Source organism: Loxodonta africana, chromosome 5, assembly GCF_030014295.1.
Source record: "Loxodonta africana isolate mLoxAfr1 chromosome 5, mLoxAfr1.hap2, whole genome shotgun sequence".
Classification (NCBI taxonomy): domain Eukaryota; kingdom Metazoa; phylum Chordata; class Mammalia; order Proboscidea; family Elephantidae; genus Loxodonta; species Loxodonta africana.
The window spans coordinates 78703300-78725242 of record NC_087346.1 but is presented as its reverse complement, the minus strand read 5'-3'; the positions used below and the strand labels follow the sequence as shown (position 1 = coordinate 78725242).

Sequence of the window (21943 nt, the reverse complement as noted above, 5' to 3'; positions counted from 1 at the left end):
TCAAAGAATACTATCAAAACAGTGAAAAGTCATCTCACAGAATGGGACTGAATATTTGCAAGTAATATATCTGATAAGGGTCTAGGATCCAGACTATATAAAGAACTCTTCTAACTCAAGAGTAAAAAGACAACACAATTTAAAAATGGGCAAATGATTTGAATAGACATTTCTCCAAAGAAGAAATGCAAATGACCAATATACGAATAGCCAATAAGGACATGAAAAGATGCTCAGCTTTGTTAGTCATTAGGGAAATTTAAATGAGATACTTCACACCAGAATGCTGTTTATTTTAAGAAAACACACACGGAAAAAGTAACAAGTGTTGGTAAGGATGTGGAGTAACTGGAACCCTCATATATTGCTGGTGGGAATGTAAAATGGTGCAGCTACTGTGGGAAACATTTTGGCAGTTCCTCAAAAGTCAAAACATAGAGTTACCACATTATCCATTCCACTCCTAGGTATATACCCAAGTGACTTGAAAACACCTCTTCACCCAAAAACTTGTACACAAATGCTCACAGTGGTATTACTCATCACAGTAAGGAAGTGGAAACAACCCAATGCTCATCAACGGTTAGATATATAAAAGTGATATAGCCATAAAATGGAATATTACTCAGCCATAAAAAGGAATAAAGCTCTGAAACATGCTATGACATGGACAAACCTTGAAAGCATTATGTTAAGTGAAAGAAGCCTCACACAACCACATATTGTATGATTCTAGTTATATGAAATGCCCCAAGTTGGCAAATCCATACAGATAGAAGTGGTTGCCAAGAGTTCACGGGGGGAGAGGGGGGAGGTGGTTAAAAGGTGAGTGACTCCTAATGGGTATGAAGTTTCTTCCTGGGGTGATGAAAATGTCCTAAAATTAGACAGTGGTGACAGTTGCACAATCTTGTGACTATACTAAAAACTACTAAACTGTACACTTTGAATGGATAAATGATATGATATGTGAATTATACATTAATTAAAAAAGAGTAATAACATTAAAAACGAAACAAAACAAAACAAGTTTTTGGACCATTGGGAGAAACAGGGTGAAGGGTACACAGGACCTCCCTGTACATTTTTTTGTGACTTTCTGTGAATCTATAATTATTTCAAAACAAAACTTTTAAAATCTTTTGGGAATAAGATTGGAGAAGCTTTGTGTTCTAGGCACTCTTCATTACTTGTCACCATCTTTGATACAATCACATGGTATACCGGGCCTTCTAGTAATTACTCTTTCTGTAAGAGAAGCCCATCAGCTCTCATTCAGGGTGTCTTCATTCTTCTCCACCCCATCCTTCTACTATAGTGGTTGCTTGTACAGCTCAAGGACTTTCCTAGTTTCTGCTATTTATAAGCATGGCAGCTACTTACTTCGTTCTGAAAAGGCTTGAGTGGAGAGTTAAATAACCAGGAAGGGTACTAAAGAGAGTAAAGTTAAAATACCAGTTATGTGTGAGAAGCAGTAGGATAATGAGTGCATTTACCTGAGTGATCACTATCTATGATCCTAAATATGGTCTCCAGGTTGGATCGGTTCCGATACAGTGTTTCCAGCAAGCTTGACTGTATGTTCTGCAAGTAAAAAACCTCATTTTCCTTCTATACCTTATGTGTAGTATTGTCCTAATAGATAATTAACACACGATCAACCCTGGCAACAATATACTCTTGGAAAAAATGGAAGACATTCCTCTCCTGCCCCTATCCCCACTGTCCTTCTTCAGCTTACCAAAGAATCTAAAGGTTTAAGAAGCACCTAGCCCAAGGGCTTGCATATGTTACACATTCAGTAAGTATTGAATAAATACATTTGTTTTTTTAATGGGAGAGGCAGAATAGTGCCAAGGAAAGAAAACGGGCTTTGAAGCTAGACAGACTTGGGTTTGAATCCCCGTTCTACAGCTTAGAAGCTGCGTGATCCCAGGCAGGTTACTTAACCTCTCCAAGCAGTGTCCTTATGAGTATAATGGTGCTGATAATACTACCTCTTGAGGCGGTCCTGAGGATTAACCGAGGCAGCATATGTAAATCGCTTAGCACAAAGTCTTAAACACACGAACTCAACAAATAGTTGCTTTCTTTTCTCTCCCATCCTCCTTTGTGTATTCTCAATATTTGGTTGTTTCTGATTCAAAGTTCTTGCACAGTCCTTCAGGGTCCACAATACGTTCTCACACACCATGATCACACCGTTACCTCACGGCTCAGTTGTCCCTTGGCCAAGTCCCCCAGCCAGGACATGTACTCCAGCACGTTCTCTGTTGAGCTGCTCACCAGCTGTGGCCTCAGCATCCGCCATGGCAGCCCTAGATGCAACACAGACTCCACGGCTGTTGCCCAGTCACTCAGGGTGATTAAACCTACAGAAAAGACTTAATTTGTTGACTTGTCATCTATGAGTCTCGTTTCCTGCCTAACAGTGTGTACATTTTGATCCTGACATCCTTCTCACTATCTGTATGTAATGGAAATAATGGGCACTATCATTATTTTTATCATTATTTTTAGGGAGCCCTGGTGGCGCAGTCGTTAAAGCTAACTGAAGGGCTAGTGGTTCAAACCCACCAGCTGCTTCGTGGGAGAAAGATGTGGCAATCTGCTCCTGTAAAGATTACAGCTTTGGAAACCCTATAGGGCAGTTCTCCTCAGTCTTATAGGGTCGCTGTGAGTCAGAATCAACTTGATGGCAGAGGGTTTTGGTTTGGAGCACTGTTTTTGTTGGTCATGGCAGAATTGGCTGGAAACTAGGACTGCCAGATAAAACACAAAATGTTCAGTTAAATTTGAATTTCAGACATACAGCAAAGAATAAGTATGTCCCAAATATTGAATGGGACACACACTAAAAATTATCTGTGGTCTATCTGAAAATCAGAGTTCTCTGTTTTTATTTACTAAATCTAGCAACCCTGCTGGAAATAATACCATAAAACATTATACTTAAATAGCATTGGTTGTTTAAAAAAATATGAAACCTCCTAAACTCCTTGAAAAAGAGAGTGTGTATGTATATAAAAAGATACTGCTGTGAATTTACAAATGTTACTGTGATTTTAGTTAATGGGCTATGTTTAGTCAATGTCTATTAGACATTCCACTGAGTAGAGCAAAGACAAAATTGCTCCCTTGGATATTTGAATAAAATACAGAGTAAATAAGCATACACTCAAAAAGAAGCCAAATTAGTTGATCTTTTGCTAGTCTCTGATGTACTGTTGTAACATCCCCCACCTATTGTTTTTTTCTTCTTCATTTTTTCATAATACTGGCCTTGCTTGTCACTCTGCCCTTGGCTCCATTTATTTTCCATCGCCATCTATATTTGGCCAAGTTAATATTCTGTTAAAAATCTGGAATTTAAAGTTTAGAAAAGCTACATGGAACGTTCTTGTTGTTATTGCTGTTAGCTGCCATTGAGTCAGCCCCTGACTTATGGCAACCCCATGCACAATGACATTGAACCATTGTGACCCATAGGGTTTTCAATGGCTGATTTTTGGAAGTAGATCACCAAGGCTTTTTTCCTAGTCTTAGTCTGTTTGGTAAGTTGAGTAAAACGGAGGAAGCAGTCAAAGGGGTCTTTTTGCCATTCTTGTGAATAACAAATACTTATTCCCTAACTATTGGGAGACAGATTTTGGGGCTAGTGTCCTTCTATGAACCTTTTATTTGATTAGTCTTACCAGTTTTATCTGCATCATGCTTCTTAAATTCACCCAGAAGATCTGAGGAATGAGCAAATAACTTTTCTCGAAGTGCTCTCAGAGCTGACTCCTCTACTCTGCTAATCCTGGGACAGGAGAGGAAGGGGAACATAATTAACAGTGAGTTCCAGAAGAAAGATCTGTGGGTTTTTACCAAACTTTTCCTCTTTCTTAACATCTCAAGAGCTTGGTTTTTGAGGCAAGAGCTCCATCTCTCATTTCTCCCTGTTCCTCCCCCTCTTTTCCCAGTTGTGTACAAATAGGGTCTGTTTGCAGATTACGGTTACCCTCTCTAGTATACAGTAGTGGTTAGAGCACAGGCTCTGGAGAAAGACTGCCTTTGTGGACAAGTTATCTAACTGTGCTATGCCTCAATTTTCCCATCTGTAAAAGGGGGATAATACTGGTACCTACCTCACAGGATCATTGTGAAGATTAAATGAGGAAATTCATGTAAAGCACTAGATGAATGCCTGGTACACAGAAAGTACTCAATAACTGTCATTATCATACTTTCCTTGTAATTTATTACTATGTTAAACAGTCACAAGGTTAGACATGTGAATGACAAAATAATACTAACTTAGTTTTCTCATTCATATTGGGTCATTAGAGTAATGCTGGGCACTTGGCCCAAAGTAAGTGCTCAATAAACATCTGTAGTTGAATGAACAAGACTATAAAAAGATCTCAAAGGTAAACGTACTTTATTTGTCCTATCTTGCTGAGGAACCAGCTATTCTATAACTGAGGACCAAATAACCTGTCTCTTCAGGTGCTAAAATTATGCTTTGATTGATGAAATTTTTTCTTGCAGGTTTAAAGTGTTTAGCATAACAGTCCTTAACCTGGCTTCACAGGACCCTAGATAAGTGCAAACCGCTTGAAACTCATCCCAGATTTCACGGTATATAAGTATATGTGCTTTTCAAATCCCCCAAATGTTTAAGAACCACTGGCTTAACAAACCTTTCAAACTTTTCTGGTAAACTGTGGTCTAGATAGTTATCATGCAGGGCTGTAGTATGGCACTGACCTCAGGAGCTACCTGGATTATAAGGCTTTCTGTCCCTAGCTCAAGCAGCATGCATTAAGCACTTAATAAATACACAGCTCTACATGGATCATCTCATTAACTCTCCAACACCAACTGAATAGGTATGATTATTACACCCATTATAGAGAAAGTAAGTAGCCCAAGGTCACAAAGCTAATAAGGGGTGTGGCCAGGAATCAAATCTTGTCGGCCAAACTGCAGACTGGCTATGTTATCCTTATGAGAGGCGGATGTAAACCAAAAGTAAATGGATTCCGAATCAGAGTTCCTCTAAGAAAAATATGTGATCTTGAGTTTGTGAACACTGAGACATCAATTATGGTTGCTCAGAGATATTTTACCCCTTATTTCTAAGTACCCCATTGTGCTCAGGCAGCTGAAGTTGTTTGGTAAGTGACTTCTGGATAAATAAGGTGGTGTCGTTGTGCTTGATTTAATGCAATTGATGCATATTTCAAAGAGCTGAATGCTCTTTAATTATCTCATTAAAAACACACAATTTTTTTTTAAATTAAGAAATGTTATTTATAGGAGTCTCCACAGTGATTCCTTTTGTAGTGACAACACCTACGCCATATGGAATGGTGGTGTTCCAGGTGCCTGGGCCCCACCCCTGGAGATCCTAACTTGGTAGGGCTGGGGTGAGGCTCTGAAGGCTGATATTTTATAAAGCTTCCCAGGTGATTCCGCTGCACAGTAGGCTTGACTATTACTTGGTGAGTTTAAATTTCCGCATAATTCTTCCTTTTGAGGTGAGGCCAGTCAGTACTTAATCACTCAAGAGTGGTTTAAAATAATGTGCTTTCACAGCATTCATACAAGGTAACGTGAAACATGAATGTGTTGTCTATCCACTGGATGTATGCTAACTTTGTCTATTTGTTTTGATTTCTAATTTAGTTAGACTAAGTAATTAAAGCAGCTTGTTCAGTAGCACTCACAGTGTATGTGCCAGCAGCTTACACACCCTGACGCATCTTCTCTGGGGAGGCAGTACTGCATAGTCTTTAAGAGTGTGGGCTCTGAAGTTAGACTGCCTGGGTCAAAGCCTACCTTCACCACTTTCTAGCTGTGTGACCATGGACCAGCCAATGAGCTCATCTATAGAGATGAAATGGATAACAATATCTATTTCATATGTTCATTGTGGAATAATATATCTAAATCTGTATAGTAACACAGTATGTGGTAAGCTCTCAACTTAGGTTAGAACCCAGAATCATCTCAACAAACACCATTTAAATAACATAACTTGCTTCCTTCCCACGAAGAAAGGGGTGTTTATTAACAAATGTGCAAACTGAAATCTATCTGCCAGATAGCCATGGAAACTTAGGTTATGGTTTATGGGTAAACCCTTTAAGAATTTGAGAAAACAAAAGGGTGACCCTGGGAGGACTTAGTGACCTGGTGTTATAGACTTTACCAAACCAAAGATGAACCCATTGAGAATAATTTCTGCAGGAAGTAAATGTGTTTCTCCCATTAATGACGGGTATGTAGAGATTTCAGAGGACAGGAGATCTCTGTTTTCATGTCCACTCTAGACTTTTATATTGACAGCTAAATTCTCAATTCTTACTTGGAATTTGGATAAATGTAGTGGCATATGACACTTCAAAGGTCAAACATTGGTAATTTTGTTTTTCTGAAAATGCTCACTGTAAAGTCTTACCTTTGCCTTGTGGTTAGTGTGTGAGTTGTCTTGTTAGCTTGATACTGCACGATATGTGGGGTTAGGGCTGGCCCCAATTTGACATAGGCTCCTCTGTTACTGCCAACTTCATAGTAGTTGGAGGCAGAAAAGATGGTTAGCACCTAAATCAAAACAGAAGAAAGACAGACATTCACCTTCACTAAGGAACTCTTCACCGTCAACCCTATATGTTAGGGGCCATTGAGTTGATATCAACTCATGGCAACCCTCACATGACAGAATAAAACTGCCCCATAGGGTTTTCTAAGCCTTAATCTTCACAGGAGCGGGCCTCCACGTCTTTCTCCTGCAGAGGTGCTGGATGGGTTCCAACCACCGACCTTTCATATATGGCCCAACCCAATTTCATAGACTGCTATTACCCCTTGTACTGACTTTGGGTCACTTTTTAAAAAGTCATTAAAGCATTTAAACTCTTTCAAAAGATAGAGAAGGAAGGAATACTCCCTAATACATTCTATGAGGCAAACAACCCTGACACCAAAACCAGACGACATCACAAGAAAAAACTAAAAGCCAATATCTCTTATGAATATAGATGCAAAAATCCTCAACAAAATACTAGCAAAGAGAATCCAACAACATATTAAAAGAGTCATACACCATGACGAAGTGGGCTTTATTCGGGGAATGCAGGGATGATTCAACATTAGAAAATCAATCAATGCAATGCACCACATCAATAGAACAAAGGGGAAGAAACACATGATCATCTCTATGGATACAGAAAAAGCATTTGATAAAATCCAACACCTTTTCTTAATGAAAACCCTAAAGAAGATTGGAATAGAAGAGATTCCTCAATATGCTTCAGAGCACATATGAAAAGCCAACAGCAAACGTCATACTTAATGGAGAAAGACTGAGAGCTTTCCCCTTGAAATTAGTAACAAGACAAGGGTGCCCACTCTCACCACTTCTACTGAATATTGTATTACAAATTCTAGCCAGAGCAATAATGCAAGAAAAAGAAATAAAAAGTATTCAAATTGCAAAAGAAGAAGTAAAATTCTCTATTTGCAGATGATATGATCCTATATATATAAAAAGTCCCAAAGAATCCATGAGAAAAAAATCTAAAGATAATAGAGGAATTTAGCAAAGTTGTGGGGTACAAGGTCAACAAACAAAAATTTGTTGAGTTCCTACACACCAGCAATAAGAAATCTGAAAGAGAAATTAGGGAAATAATTCCATTTACAATAGAATCTAAGAGAATAAAACACCTAGGAACAAATCTAACCAGGGACATAAAGGACTTAAAAGACTTACACAATGAAAATTATAACACGCTGCTGAAAGAGCTTAAAGAAGACTTAAGTAAATGGGAAGATGTTCCACATTCATGGTTTGGAAGACTTAATATTGTTAAGATGTCAATATAACCCAAAGCGATCTACAGATTCAATGCAATCCTGATCAAAATTCTAACAGCCTTCTTTACAGAAATGGGAAAAACCAATCCTCAACTTCATATGGAATAGTAAGAGGCCTCTAATAGCTACAGCAATATTGGAAGAAGAGAAGAACAAAGTAGTATTCACACTTCCTGATTTTAAAACATACTGTATAGCTACAGTAATCAAAACAGCCTGGTACTGGTGTAACAACAGACACACAGACCAATGGAATAGAACTGAAAGTCCAGAAATTAACCCACACATCTATAATCAACTGATTTTTGACAACAGTGCTAAGTCCACTTCATGGGGAAAGAAATTTCCACATGCAGAAAAACGAAACAGGACCCATGCCTCATATCATAAAATAAAAATAAAAATTTTACACAAAAACAAATTCAAAATGGATTAAGGACCTAAAACTGTAAAATTCTTAGAAGAAAATGCAGGGGCAATACTGTCAGACTTAGCTTTTAACAATGAATTATCTAATATAATAACAAAAGCACATTTAGCAAAAGACAAAATAAATGAATGGGACCTCATAAAAATTTAAAACTTTTGTTCATCGATAGACTTTGCCAAAAAAGTGAAAAGACAAGCTATCAATCGGGAGAATATCTTCGGAAACTATATCTCTGCTAAGAATCTAATAACCAAAATACATATAAAACTTCAACAACTTAATGACAAAAGGACAAATAACTCAATCATAAAATTAGCAAAGAACTTGAACAGACATTTCACAAAAGGGGACATTCAAATGGCCACCAAACATATGAAAAGATGCTCATTGTCATAAGCCATCAGAAAGATGCAAATCAAAACCACAATGAGATGCCATTTCACTCCCACTAGGATGGCTGAGATAAAAACAAAACAAAAAACCAGAAGAAAACAAATGTTGGTGAGAATGTGGGGAAACTGGAACTCTTAGCCATTGCTGGTGAGAAGGCAAAATGGTACAGCAGATGTGGAAAGCAGTGTGACAGTTCCTTAAAAAACTAAAAATGGAACTGCTATATGACTCAGCAATTTCTAGGTATATACTCAGAAGACTTAAAAGCAGAGACTCAAAAAGAGACTTGTACACCAATGTTCATTGCAGCACTATTCACAACAGCCAAAAGGTGGAGACAACCTAAATGTCCATCAACAGACGAATGGATAAACAAAACATGATACATGCACACAATGGAATACTACTCAGCTAGTCGCAGAAATGAAGTCTTGATACATGCTACAATATGGATGGAGCTTGGAGACATTACGCTGAGTAAAATAAGTCAATCACAAAAGGACAAATATTGTATGACTTCACTTATATAAAAAGATAAGAGAAGGCAAATGTATAGAGGCCAAAGTTTCTTAGTGGTCACTAGGGGTGGGAGGAAGGAGGAAAAGTGGGGGTCAGTGGCGATGGTAATTACTGTCGATAAGTTGTACACCTGTTAAAAGTTGAATTGGCAAAAGTTGTTTGATATATTTACAACAACAACAAAAAACAAAAAATAGTAGCTGCTGAGCCTGCTTATGTACAACCAAATACTTCATGGGATTTGGTTCCATCCCTTGGAGGTTTAGGGTCATGGTTTCATGGGACATCCCAGTTAACTGGCTTAATAACGTTTAGTGCTTCTGTTCTATCTCCGAGTTTGTTGCGTAGTGCCTGGGGTCTTAAAAGCTTGCAAGTGGCCATCTAAGGCACAACAATTGGTCTCTATTCACCTGGAGCAACAGAGAAAGGAGAGTCAGAAATAGGAGGAGGACATGGAATGTATGGCTAATGGCCTCCATGAACAGCTGCCTCCTTTGCCATGAGACCAGAAGAAATCTATGGAACCCAGCTACCTTTACTGAACATTTTGATCAGAGATTCCACAGAAGAATCCTGATCAAAAGGGGGAAAATGCAGAACACAATTTCAAACTCTCATGAACTCCAGGCTTTCTCAAGCCACGGAGGGTAGAAAAACCCCTGAAACTACTGCCCTGAGATTTTCTTTAAACCTTAAACCAAAAATATTCCCTGAAGTCTTAAAACCAAACAGTAGTTTTTAGCTTACCTAGTAAAAAATGTCTGCCTTGAACATTATGCTCTTTTAAAATTATCTATATGGGATCAAATTGATAGCCAGCAACTCAAAAGATTAAGGGGAAGAGAGTTTACGTTAATGAGGAAGGAACAGCAGAAAAGAAGGGTGAGAATGGCTGCACAACTGGAAGAATGTAATCAATGTCACTAAATTGTACATGTAGAAACTGTTGAAATGGTTTATGTTTTGCTGGGTATATTCTCAATGACAACAACAAAATAAATAAAATTTAGGAAAAAAAACTCAGTAATGCTAATAGGGCAGGAGTTGTGAAAATATCTGCGACTCAAGGAACAGAAACTTGAATTCTGAGAGGGCATAACCACAAGATGTTTTCTGCACATTTTTATCCCAAATTAAAACAACAGGGTCAGAGGAAAGACTTCATTTGGTTCAACTTAGAGGCAAACTGGGTTCCATAAACTGGCACGGCCATTACAACTAGCAGGCAAGATGGCTACTAAAGTTAGTGTGATGCCTCAAAGCAGAGTTTCTTAAGGAGGGTTGTGCCTCCTGAGATGCTCTGTGAGGGGAAAAAAAAAAAAGTTTTCATTGTCAAATATGCCGGGAAATGCTAGAGAGGTTCATTTCTTTTTGGAGATTTATAATCAACCTAAGAAATTAAAGGTCCTCAGAAGGCTTGCAGTAAAGAAACTTGTATAAACATTCAACCAAGCATTTCTTACATTAGTTGATTACAAACTTTTTTTTTTCTTCCCCACATGAAAACCTGTTATTCCTGGGAACACTGCTTGAGAAATACTGCCCTAACCTAAGGGGGCATTAGGCTGGGCAAATACCGTAGGATTTGGTGATTCCCAAACATTGGTGGAACAATCCTGAATCCCTGTCTGGGAAACAGTGCAAAAGTCCTATTGCCCTGTAGGGTTGTTTGAGGACAGGAAGCAGTGTGACTTATGGAACAGAGGCGTGGTTGGCAAACACTGGGTCATATTTCCATCCAAGAAATGAGATCATATCTGCCCCTTCCTCTCCTCTCCAGGAACTGGTGAGCAGTGCCCTTAATCAAATTTTGAGTTTTTAAAGAGGCTATAAAAGTCATGGACAAATAGCTCTAAAAGACCTAGTTTCGTTGAGCGAGTAGGTAACAAATGCTAACACAGTAGGTTGTTCAAAGCCAAGAGCCTTGGCTCACCTGTGCCTGGGGGAAGCTCTAAGGACCACGCTTGTGCGGTACAAGCTTGTGGTACTGCAGAGGGTCCACCCACCTTGCGGTTGTGGCAGAACTCATAGCCTTCGGGTTTGCACTCGTGAGAGCGGATTAGGAATTGCAGGTTGTATTTCTGTAGCAATTGTTCTGTCACATTAGGCCCAAAATAACAGCCACCTCCTCGGACGGTGTTAGCCTTGCAGCCCTCCTGAGCCATTGGATCACTCCAAAGAATATCTACGACCTAGAAAAACCAAGAGATGGTTTTCTTTCCTAAAAACTACCCAAATATTCATTCTGAGTCATTCTCAGGAGGAAAAAGTGAAGAAAATGTTATTTGGATAAAATTAATTGAATTTCCATGCAATCAATATTTGACATACATCTATATTTTGGATCCCTGAGGTTCCAGAATTTTTTTTCTTATTACTCAGTAAATATATATACAGAGTCCCCAGGTGGTGCAAACAATGAAGCAATTGACTACTAGCTGTAAGGTTGGCAGTTCGAACCTATCCAGAGGTGCTTTGAAAGAAAGGCCTGGTGATCTTCTGCCAAAAGGTCCCAGCCTTGAAAACTCTATGGAGCAGTTCTATTGTGACACACATGGGATCATCATGAGTCCGAACTGACTCGACGGCAACTAACAACAATTTATAAAAAAAAAAAATGTATATATAAATTGACAGGTATACATTCAGTCAATATTTCTGTAACAAAACAAACAACAGTTTAACGCATTACGACTGCTTGTGTGCACACACAGACTCACAGCCATAGGAATGCACACATGACACAAGCTGGTCTCGTATCAATGGATTTTAATTGAGCCCTGGTGGTACGGTGGTTAACCTCAGCCGCTAACCAAAATGTTGGTGGTTGCTCTGTGGGAGAAACCCATCAGTCTGCAACAGTCAAGATTTACAGTCTTGGAAACCCTAGGGGGCAGTTTTAGTCTGTCCTATAGGGTCACTAGGAGTTGGAATTGATGGGTTGCAGATAGACACAATGATTGGACCATGCGGCAGGCACATGACCAAGCCTAGCCAATTAGAACCCTTCCCTGGAATTTTCACAATTGGCATTAGAAGGTAGAGTTTTTGTTTTTTAATTCGTTTTGCCTGTCCAACATCCATTGTTCCATAAAATAGAACTTCAGTTTTTCTGCAGGAAAATCTCTCTCCGTATTATCAGCCTATGCTATTCAAGTAAGGCTAGGCCATCCCCAGAAGTAGGCCCATGATCCAGGCCTGGCCAGTCAGAGTACCTTATTCCCCCAACCACGGTGGTTCAAAGGTGGGCAATAAGCCAGCCCAGTGACGATCCATTTCTAGAGTTTTACTGAAACTATTGGAAAAGAGGCTTGGTGGTGTTGCTAAAGTAAGGCAGTAAGCCTGAAAAAAAAAAAAAAAAACTCTACTTCCAGACAGGCGGCCTGGGAAGGAAGTCAACACAGACAAGAACAGCACCGAGAAGCAGAGAAAGCCTGAATCCTTATCCATCGGTCAAGACCCTAAAGTCACACCTTCCCTGACTGGACTTTGCGGTTACATGAGCCAATGAATATTTGTTTTGTTGTTGCTGTTTACTGGTTTGTTTTTGCATTTTTTTGCTTGTTGTCGTTGGGTGCTGTTCAGTAGGTTTTCAACTCATAGCAACCCCATGTGACAGAGTAGAACTGCCCCCACAGGGTTTTCTAGGCTGTAATCTTTACCGGAGCAGATTGCCAGGTCTTTCTCCCACAGAGCTGCCACCCTTTCAGTTAGCAGCTGAACTTTTAACTGCTGCGCCACCAGGGTTCCTTTTTTTTTTTTTGCTTAAGCCAGCTTAATGATTGTTTCAGTTCCTTACAATTGAAGGCGTCTGAATAAGATCCTCCTAAATTCGAAACTGGCTAGAAGCATAGAAAACAGCTAACTAATCCAACTGCCCTTCCTTTTCTACAGGTTCTGCATGTTATGTTAGGATACATTTCCAAAATAACACTCAAGCAATATGACTAGCAAGTGCAACTTAAGAGCACTAGGCAGACAGATGACAGCGTTGTTTCTATTCAATTCCTCTTCATTTCTCTTCCCCACTCTCTTTTTCTTTTCTCTCCCTTTTTTGTTAAATGGTGGAATACTTTCTTGAAGATAAATCATATGTGAAAGCTCAATAACTAAAACAGATTAAAAAAAAAAAGAAGCTGCTCCAGTTGAAGCTTTCATCCCAGCCAGTACTCCAGGCTCCTGGACATTTGCCCCAGAGAAGCCAGCAGTCCTGGGGGTGGGCAAGACAATCTCCCATGCAGCATTCACGAGGCCTAAGATGGGGTCCTGGGAAAGGACAATCAGACTTTTTATTTCTTAATTTCAGCATTTTAAAAAAATTTACAGAAGAACTAAGCAATTTTTCTAGCAATTTAGATACTACCCTATTGTTAAAAAACAAAAACACAGTTGCTGTTGAGTTGAATCTGACTCAAGGCGACCCCATGTGTACAGAGTAGGGCTGCTCCATAGGGTTTTCAAGGCTGTGACCTTTTGGAAGCAGATCACCAGGCCTTTCTTCTGAGGTGCCACGGGGCTCCTACCCTGTTGTTAATACTCCAGAAAATACTGCCAGTCACTAGCTTCTTACATAAAACAAAAAAATTTTTTTTTTTGTTTTTTACATAGCTGACATGAAACAACTGGTTATATTTCCATGGTTGACGCTTAATACTTTCTAAATTTTCTCTTAAGGGAAAAAAACAAACAAAACAAAAAAGAAAGAAAAAAACGGCATTTGATTTGTCTAAGTTGGTGTTAGAGCCCAGATTGATAACTCAGACAGAATGTAACCTAAACTCACCATCGATTTCCCTGAGGTTTCTGGCCTGAGCCAGCTGCAACTCCTCTTTCTTTCTCAGCACCCTCCATCCAATCAATCATGAAGTTATGCTCATTTTAGCTCTTAAATAATCATTTCATTCTTTCCTCTTTTTCCAACCATATGAATATTCGTTGACCCATATGAAATTGTTTTTATAGGTCAAAAATGGTTGGCTACTGACAAGTTCATGTAGTTCACACAAGATCACTGTCATCATCTCCCACTGGGGTCTCCCTGCCACAGGCTTGCCCCAGTGAAATGTCACCTGTACATGGCTTCCAGAGTCATCTACTGTGGTAAGCACTGTTATTGCCTGCTCAATATTCATTCTCTTCCCTCCCTGCTCACAGAACTCTGATTCAGGTTGGGGTGGCAATGTGCCTAGCTAAATGCTTGCTTTCCCAGCCTCCCTTGCAGGTAAGGGTTGCCATGTGACACAATTCTAGGGTTTCAGGGAAAGCTTTTAGCTGTCCAATAACAGAGGACAGAAGCTACTGATGTAGCCCTTTCGGCTTTGAGCAGAAGCAGTCATCTTACTGATTCACAGAAAACAGCAGGTAAGCGTATCCAATAAATTGTGGCTTACCTTCTTACCCTCTTGATGTTGGGTCACCAAACCAGGTTTTCTCAGGCAGTAGAGCTCTTCAGCTATATCTTTCCATGCTTTATAAAACCCTCAAAGGTCTGAGTCATTCCACCACCACCACCAGTTGCCATGGAGTTGATTTCGACTCATGGAGACCCCATTTATGTCATAGCAGAACTGTGTTCCCTAAGGTTTCCAATGGCTAATTTTTCTGAAGTAGATCACCAGGCCTTTCTTTTAAGGTGCCTGTGGGTGGACTCAAACCATCAACTTTTTCGTTAGCAGCTGAGTGTGTTAACCGCTTGCACCACACAGGGACTCCATGAGTGTCATGGATTGAATTGTGTCCCCCCAAATATATGTGTCAACTTGGTTAGGCCATATGTGGTTGTCCTCCATTTTGTGATTGTAATTTTATGTTGAGAGGATTATGGTGGGATTGTAAAAGCACCCTTAAGTCACCTCCCTGATCCAAGATAAAGGGAGTTTCCCTGGGGTGTGACCTGCACCACCTTTTATCTCTCAAGATATAAAAGGAAACGGAAGCAAGCAGAGAGTTGGGGACCTCATACCACCAAGAAAGCAGCGCCAGGAGCAGAGCACATCCATTGGACACGGGGTCCCTGTGCCTGAGAAGCTCCTCAACCAGGGGAAGATTGGGGACAAAGACCTTCCTCCACAGCCGACAGACAGAGGACGACTTCCCCTGGAGCCGATGCCCTGAATTTGGACTTGTAACCTACTAGGCTGTGAGAAAATAAACTTCTCTTTGTTAAAGGCATCCACTTATGGTATTTCTGTTATAACAGCACTAGGTAACTAAGACAGAATTTGGTACCAGGAGTGAGGTGCTGCTCTAACAGATACCTAAAATGTGGAAGTGGTTCTGAAATTGAATGGATAGAGCTGCGACAGTGGCAAAAGACCAGCACAGCAGAGAATCTGCAGCGGCAGAGAAGTGGCAACAGCAGACAACCAGAAGCAACAGAACCAGGAGGCCAGTGCGAGAAGGCACTGGAGCCAACCCAAAGAGTAAGAGAGCTGAGTGCCTGTGCACCTGAGGCTTCCTGGCGGAGTGGGGTGCCTCCAGGCACTTATTGGTATAGCTACCGAGCTTTGGAACGCTTGCCCCAGCAGGGCAGATGTGGAGCCGAGAGACCAAGAAACCAGGCAACAGAAGCTGAAGAGACAAGGAACCCAAGAAGCTGAGCTGCTTTAGTCTCAAAAGCTATGGCCATGGCCTCAGGGGTTTCAAAGGGTGGAGCCATGGCCTCCGGTGTTTCTAAGGGTGGAGTTGCCACTCAGATGGACTAGGAGAATGGTATGTCTAAAGCCGAGGGAGCAGAGTTGCTGTCCCAGTGGGTCTGGAAGGCGGAGCTGAAGCCCAGGGCCTAGGGGCCTCCACTCTGAATCTGGAGAGTATAGTCAATACCTAGAGTCTGAAGGGCAGGGCCATTGTGTAAATTGTCTCAGAGAACAGGGGATTATTTTCAAAGCTTTGAGGGCTAATGTAATATGTTCTGCTGACTTGCTTGGTGCCTGTTATCCCTTCTTTTCCTACAGTTTCTCCCATTTGTAATGGAAATATCTAGCTTGTGCCTGTTCTGCCATTGTACCTTTGGAAGCAGATAACCTGATTTGTAGATTTCACAGATGAAGAGGAATTTTTGGATTTGGGACTTGGAGTTAAGACTTTTGCTATGATATGATGGGATGAATATGCAAAACATGTTGCAAAGATGTGATTTTTGGGGGGCCAAAGGGTGGAATGTCATGGATTGAATTGTGTTCCCCACAAAATATATGTTAACTTGGTTAGGCCATATGTGGTTGTCCTCCATTTTGTGATTGTAATTTTATGTTGAGAGGATTAGGGTGGGATTGTAACAGCAGCCTTACTTAGGTCACCCCTCTGATCCAAGGTAAAGGGAGTTTCCCTGGGGTGTGCCCTGTGCCACCTTTTATCCCTCAAGAAATAAAAAGAAAAGGAAGCAAGCAGAGAGTTGGGGACCTTATAACACCAAGAAAGCAGCACCAGAAGCAAAGCGCATCCTTTGGACATGGGGTCCCTGTGCCTGAGAAGCTCCTCGACCAGGGGAAGATTGAGGACAAGGACCTTGCTCCAGAACCGACAGAGAGAGAAAGCCTTCCCCTGGAACCGATGCCCTGAATTTGGACTCGTAACCTACTAGGCTGTGACAAAATAAATTTCTCTTTGTTAAAGCCATCCACTTATGGTATTTCTGAGTCAGCAGGCAAATATTCTATCTCTCTGGAGTCCCTGGGCGATGCCAACAGTAACGAGCTCAGCTGCTAACCAAAAGAGTGGAGGTTTGAGTCCACTCAGAAGCACTTAGAAGAAAGGCCTGGCAATTTACTTCAGAAAAATCAGCCATTGGAAACCCTACGGAGGACAGTTCTACTCTGAAACACAAGGGGTCGCCGTAAGTCAGAATTGACTCAACAGCAACTTAAAAAAATATATATCCTTATGAGGTGTTCTAACCCCAGGGAGAAAGAGAAAGAGGGGCCCCAAAATATATTCTGAATTGACATAAAAGGTTATTTGATCATTTCTTTAAATAATGGCAGCCAAATTCTAGGAAGTAGCATCCAGCCACAACCGACCTGCTTCCACTCCTCCTGCGTGGGCTCCAGCAGCTCTCCAGCGTCACGGTCCACTTCTGCCGTGAAGAGGAAGGGGTCCTCTTTCTCCCGGATCACGGGGAAGCCTGCCTGCTCCCGGCACCTCTCCAGCTCCAGGTCCACGGAGCGCCGCACCTGCCGGGAAAGCTCCTTCTGGCCCAGAGCCGTGCTGCAGGGAATGCTGGAGGAGCGTCCGGCTTTGTGGGCCTTGTGGGAGCTGACATGCAGGGGTGAAGAGGGGAGAGAACGGGTCACAGGGAGAAACCACGGGGAGGGTCTCCCTGGAGAGCTCGTCTGGTTGGCTTTTCTCTTATCCTCTGCCAGTTTCTCACTCTTCTTTCTTGTTTTGCACCGCGTAGTGGAAACAATCTAAAAATGTCCAGAAAAGATAAAGATGCTGGAATGAAGCCGTAGTCCCTTTCTGAGTACCTCTCTGGCAGCCATTTGGTCATGCTGCTCACCCTGGGTCAACAGACAAGTCTTGGTCTGTGAACTGTGTGTGCCTGGTCCAGGGCAATGTAAGTTCAGAACTTGAGAGTAAGCTTCAGAAACTCTTACAGAAATCTGGTGGTCCCTGGGTGGTGTAAACGATTTGTGCTCGACTACTAACCTAAAACTTGGCAGTTCAAACCCACCCCATGGCACTGCAGAAGAAAGGCCTGGAGATCTACTTTCATAAAGATTGCAGTTAAAAAAAAAAATACCATGGAGCAATTATACTCTGTAATATACCTGGTCACCATGAGTCGGAGCTGACTCAACAGCAAATGAGGGAGGGGAGGATAAAAAACCTACCCTGAATTGACGTGGAAGGATATTTGATCTTTTTTTTTTTTTTTTAATCCTTGATTCCCCCTGATGGCAGGCAAATTCTAGGAAGGAGCATTTTGAGGGGACAGCAATTTGATATTGTCATGAGAATTCAACACATGATCAGTGGGCTCATATTTTGTGTCTTTGTTATTTCATTTATCTAATGTTTGATAATTACTGCATTTTTAAAAAGTATTGATCTGTGAAAAGAATGAACAAATCAGTCTTAGAATACAGCCACAATGTTCCTTAGAAGCAAGGCTGGTAAGACTTCAACTTGCTTACTTTGGATACATCACTGGAAAAAATCAATCACTAGAAAAGGACATCATGGTTGGTAAAGCAGAAGGTCAGCAAAAAAGAGGGAAACCCTCCATGAGATGGATTGACACAGTGGCTGTATAATGGGCTTAAACATACAAACAACTGTGAAGATGGCGTAGGACCGGGCAATATTTTGTTCTGTTATACATAAGGTCGCCATGAACTGGAGCCCACTCGATGGCAACCAACAATAACAACATCATTGATCTATTACAAATTGGAAATTAAAAAAAAAACTTGGTCTTTCAGATAATTTCTACTCTCAGATAATTTGAGAACCACTAACCTAGGTCACTGTTTACCCCTAGGAGGCTAGTGATTTTTAGACATGAATGGGAAACAGCAACGATCTCAAAAAGGTAAGCCCTTACTGACTTTCCTGACACAACTCTGTAGTTCCACAGATGCTAAAGCAAAGGAGAAGAAATGTGGTTAGTGACTGGGAAATGTTTTAATAGGAAAACCTTGCCTTTTGCTATAGGGGAAGCAGCACTTAACTGTGTTTCAAGGAAGTACCATGGTATCCCACCTGTTGTGGGGGTGCAGATAAGGGGAAGAGGGTGTGTATTTTCAGCCTGGACCTAATCAGGAAAACATTCCTCTTGCCAAAGGGAGCTGATTATAGTCCCTCCCACTGACTCACATTTGTCAGGGTACTGGGATTGGGCTGAGAATGGAGAGGACACAAGTGGGAAGAATTCTGATTACAGGAGTCAGAGAGAGGCGTCAGGCCACAGTGCAGAGCTGCAGCCATCAAGCAAAAAGAGAGAACAACATTCCCAGCATGCCTGAGTGCTACAGTGTGGGGACACACTTCTAAAAGGATGTGAACGGTAAAGATCTGCTTCATAAAGGGAACTCTCTGCTATTGCTTAATCAAAGAAGGAGAATTTTCTGCAAATAGAAATCAGGACTGTGATATAAGCAACCCATGTCCCAGTGTGGACAGGCTTTGGGCATGAACAAAGGACACCCAGAGAGGATCAGCATAACCTGAATGATGTTTGAAGAGGAAGCCACCCAAAATAAAATAGAACAGAGGCTATTCTCTGACACTGGACAAGTGCTAATTATTTCCTAGGCAGTTCCAAGCCAAGCATAGAGAGGGTAAGGCCAAGGCATTGACTCTGAACTGATTCATAACACTACCTTCCCTCATGGCCAACTCATGGTGGGGCCAGCCTACCAGCCCCACTGCTTTCTACCCTCAGGTAATTTTATTTTAAGGACATTATTACCTGCCCCAAGAGGCATCCCTAACTTTGAAAGTTAAGGAGAACAATAGTAGTTACTATTTACTGAGCCCTTTTCAAATGTCAGGTACTATTCTAAGCACTTTATATGAACTGATTAACCCTCACACCACCCCCCCGAGATAGCATCCTTGTATACCATACAGATAAGGAAACTGAGGCACAGAAAGGCTAAGATTGTTATTGTTAGCTGTCATCAAGTTGGCCCCCAACTCATGGCAACCCCATGCACAATGGGATTGCAGGGTTGTAATCCATAAGATTTTTATTGGTTGACTTTTCAGAAGATCACCAGGCATTTCTTCCTAGTCTGTCTTAGTCTGGAAGCTCTGCTGAAACCTGTGCAACATCATGGCAACATGCAAGCTTCCACTGACAAACAGGTGTCAGCTGCACTTCAGGTACATTGGATGGGAATTGAACCTGGGTCTCCAACATGGAAGGTGAGAATTCTGCCACTGAACCACCACTGACCTTGCTAAAACTGTACCAGGACTGAATGCAAATAGCCTGACTCTAAAGCCCATACTACTCTGTTCTTCCCTCCCAGTGGTTCCTGAATTCTGTACAGATTAGTACACCACCCCTCCCCAGAGCTTTGCAAAGCAAGTATTGGGAAGTGTGGCTTTCTGCTAAGCCACAGAAAATAAGTTGTTTTTTAAAACTCTCCCAAAGTTCCTACTTCCCTTAGGTCTACATAATTAAATATGATTCTTTATATAAGATCTTCTGTTCTGCTGTGACTTGCTGTCCCTACCTCCAGACACAGACGCAGCTGAACAGATGTTTGAATTGAAAGTTTGTTGAGAAATACCAAGGTGCAAGAGATGTGGAAGTAAAAAAAAAACAAACAAACAATCAAGGTGCAGGACAATATGCAGAATTGATAAAGGAAAAAGAACTCATTTTAGAACTCTTGGGCCCCGCACTCACTTCAACAATATGAAAGGATTGAGAGTGTGGAGATGGAGAGAGAGCACTTTGTAAACAAGAGTTCGGGAAAGAGCCATTCATAGCGTTGCGGCTCTGCCCTACCTCCCAAGGAGTTATCTTTTTCCTCGTCCAGCATTGAGTTTAGTGTGCAGGAACCCATAAATAGTCTTTTAGTTGCCAGACCGTAAGGAGCCATATCCATGCCTGGCAGATAGAACTTGAGTCCAAACAGCTTAAACTTTGAGGTGGATGCAATTCCTGGATTAGACTTGAGTGTAGACTCCCTTCAGGGAGGAAATGAGCACGTGCTAAGTGTGGCAAGAAGGGTGTGCATGGAAATTTGGAAGCCAAAGGGGGCAGATCAAGGCAGAGTGTTGCTACCATAACATCTGCCTACCCTTCTTCCTTAGTAATAAAAACCTCTGATTCTTACTTGACTTGGAAGAAAGACTATACTTCCAATTTCCCTTTGAGGTAAGGGTGGACATATGACTAAGTTCTTATCAATTATATATGAACATAAATTCTGTGTGTAATTGAACACCCTTAAAGGGAAGAAGCATGCCCTTCTTCTGCTTTTCCTAATATCTGCTGGCTAGAATGTGGTCTTCATGGCTGGAGCTCAAGCAGCCACCCTGGACCATGATACACACCGTAGAGTAGCAAGACAACAGAGTCTGGGTCCCTAACAACTTTGGGACCTCACTATATCTGCTCTGAACTGTGTACCTCTAGCCTTTATTTATATAAGAAAGAAACATTAAGCCACTGTTGTTGGGAATTTTCTGTCACTTCAGCAAAACCTAATTAATACAATTTCCACTTACTGAGTACAAATTTTATAAGGCATGTGTATATATATTTTTATTTAATTCTCACACTTGTATGATGTAGTTACTCATATCCCTATTATATAGACTTATAAACTGAGATTATAAGAAATTAAATAACTGGTTCAAGGTCACAAAGGTATAAATAGCAAAACCAGAATTTTTATCTATTTCTACCTGACATCATAGGCCACGGGTTAACTATTCACCACACCTACTTAAGGGAAAAGGAAATACTTCTGTACTTGAATATATGTGGCAAAGACTACCATTTGCCTAAAATTTGTTTCACCCTCTTCTCTCATAGGAATAGAAAACCCAGGGTTTTTGCTGGGCACATGGCCAACCATAAAGAAAGACTGAATTTTCGGTTTCCTTTCTAGCAAGGGGTAGCCATGTAATCAGTTTTTGACCAATGAGATGAGAGCAGAGAGATACATGCAATTTCTGCATTGTATCTTTAAGGGTAGGTATACTATTCCTCCCTTCCTCCCTTGGAACCCAGATGTGGTGACAAGACATCTGGGGCCATGCAAATGAGGGCAA

The 21943-nt window shown here is 41.1% G+C and overlaps 1 protein-coding gene across 1 annotated transcript in view; it reads right to left on the bottom strand.

Annotated features, from left to right (window-relative positions):
* Positions 1-21943, bottom strand: part of PPEF2 (protein phosphatase with EF-hand domain 2) — a 44978-nt gene that overhangs the window by 1074 nt on the left and 21961 nt on the right. Inside the window, exons 10-15 of the mRNA XM_010594180.3 lie at positions 17227-17613; positions 11215-11400; positions 6449-6591; positions 3696-3802; positions 2209-2372; positions 1497-1584 (exon numbers count right to left, since the gene is read on the bottom strand). Of these exons, the coding sequence (XP_010592482.1) occupies positions 1497-1584; positions 2209-2372; positions 3696-3802; positions 6449-6591; positions 11215-11400; positions 17227-17613 (1075 nt within the window). The remainder of the gene's footprint in view (positions 1-1496; positions 1585-2208; positions 2373-3695; positions 3803-6448; positions 6592-11214; positions 11401-17226; positions 17614-21943) is intronic.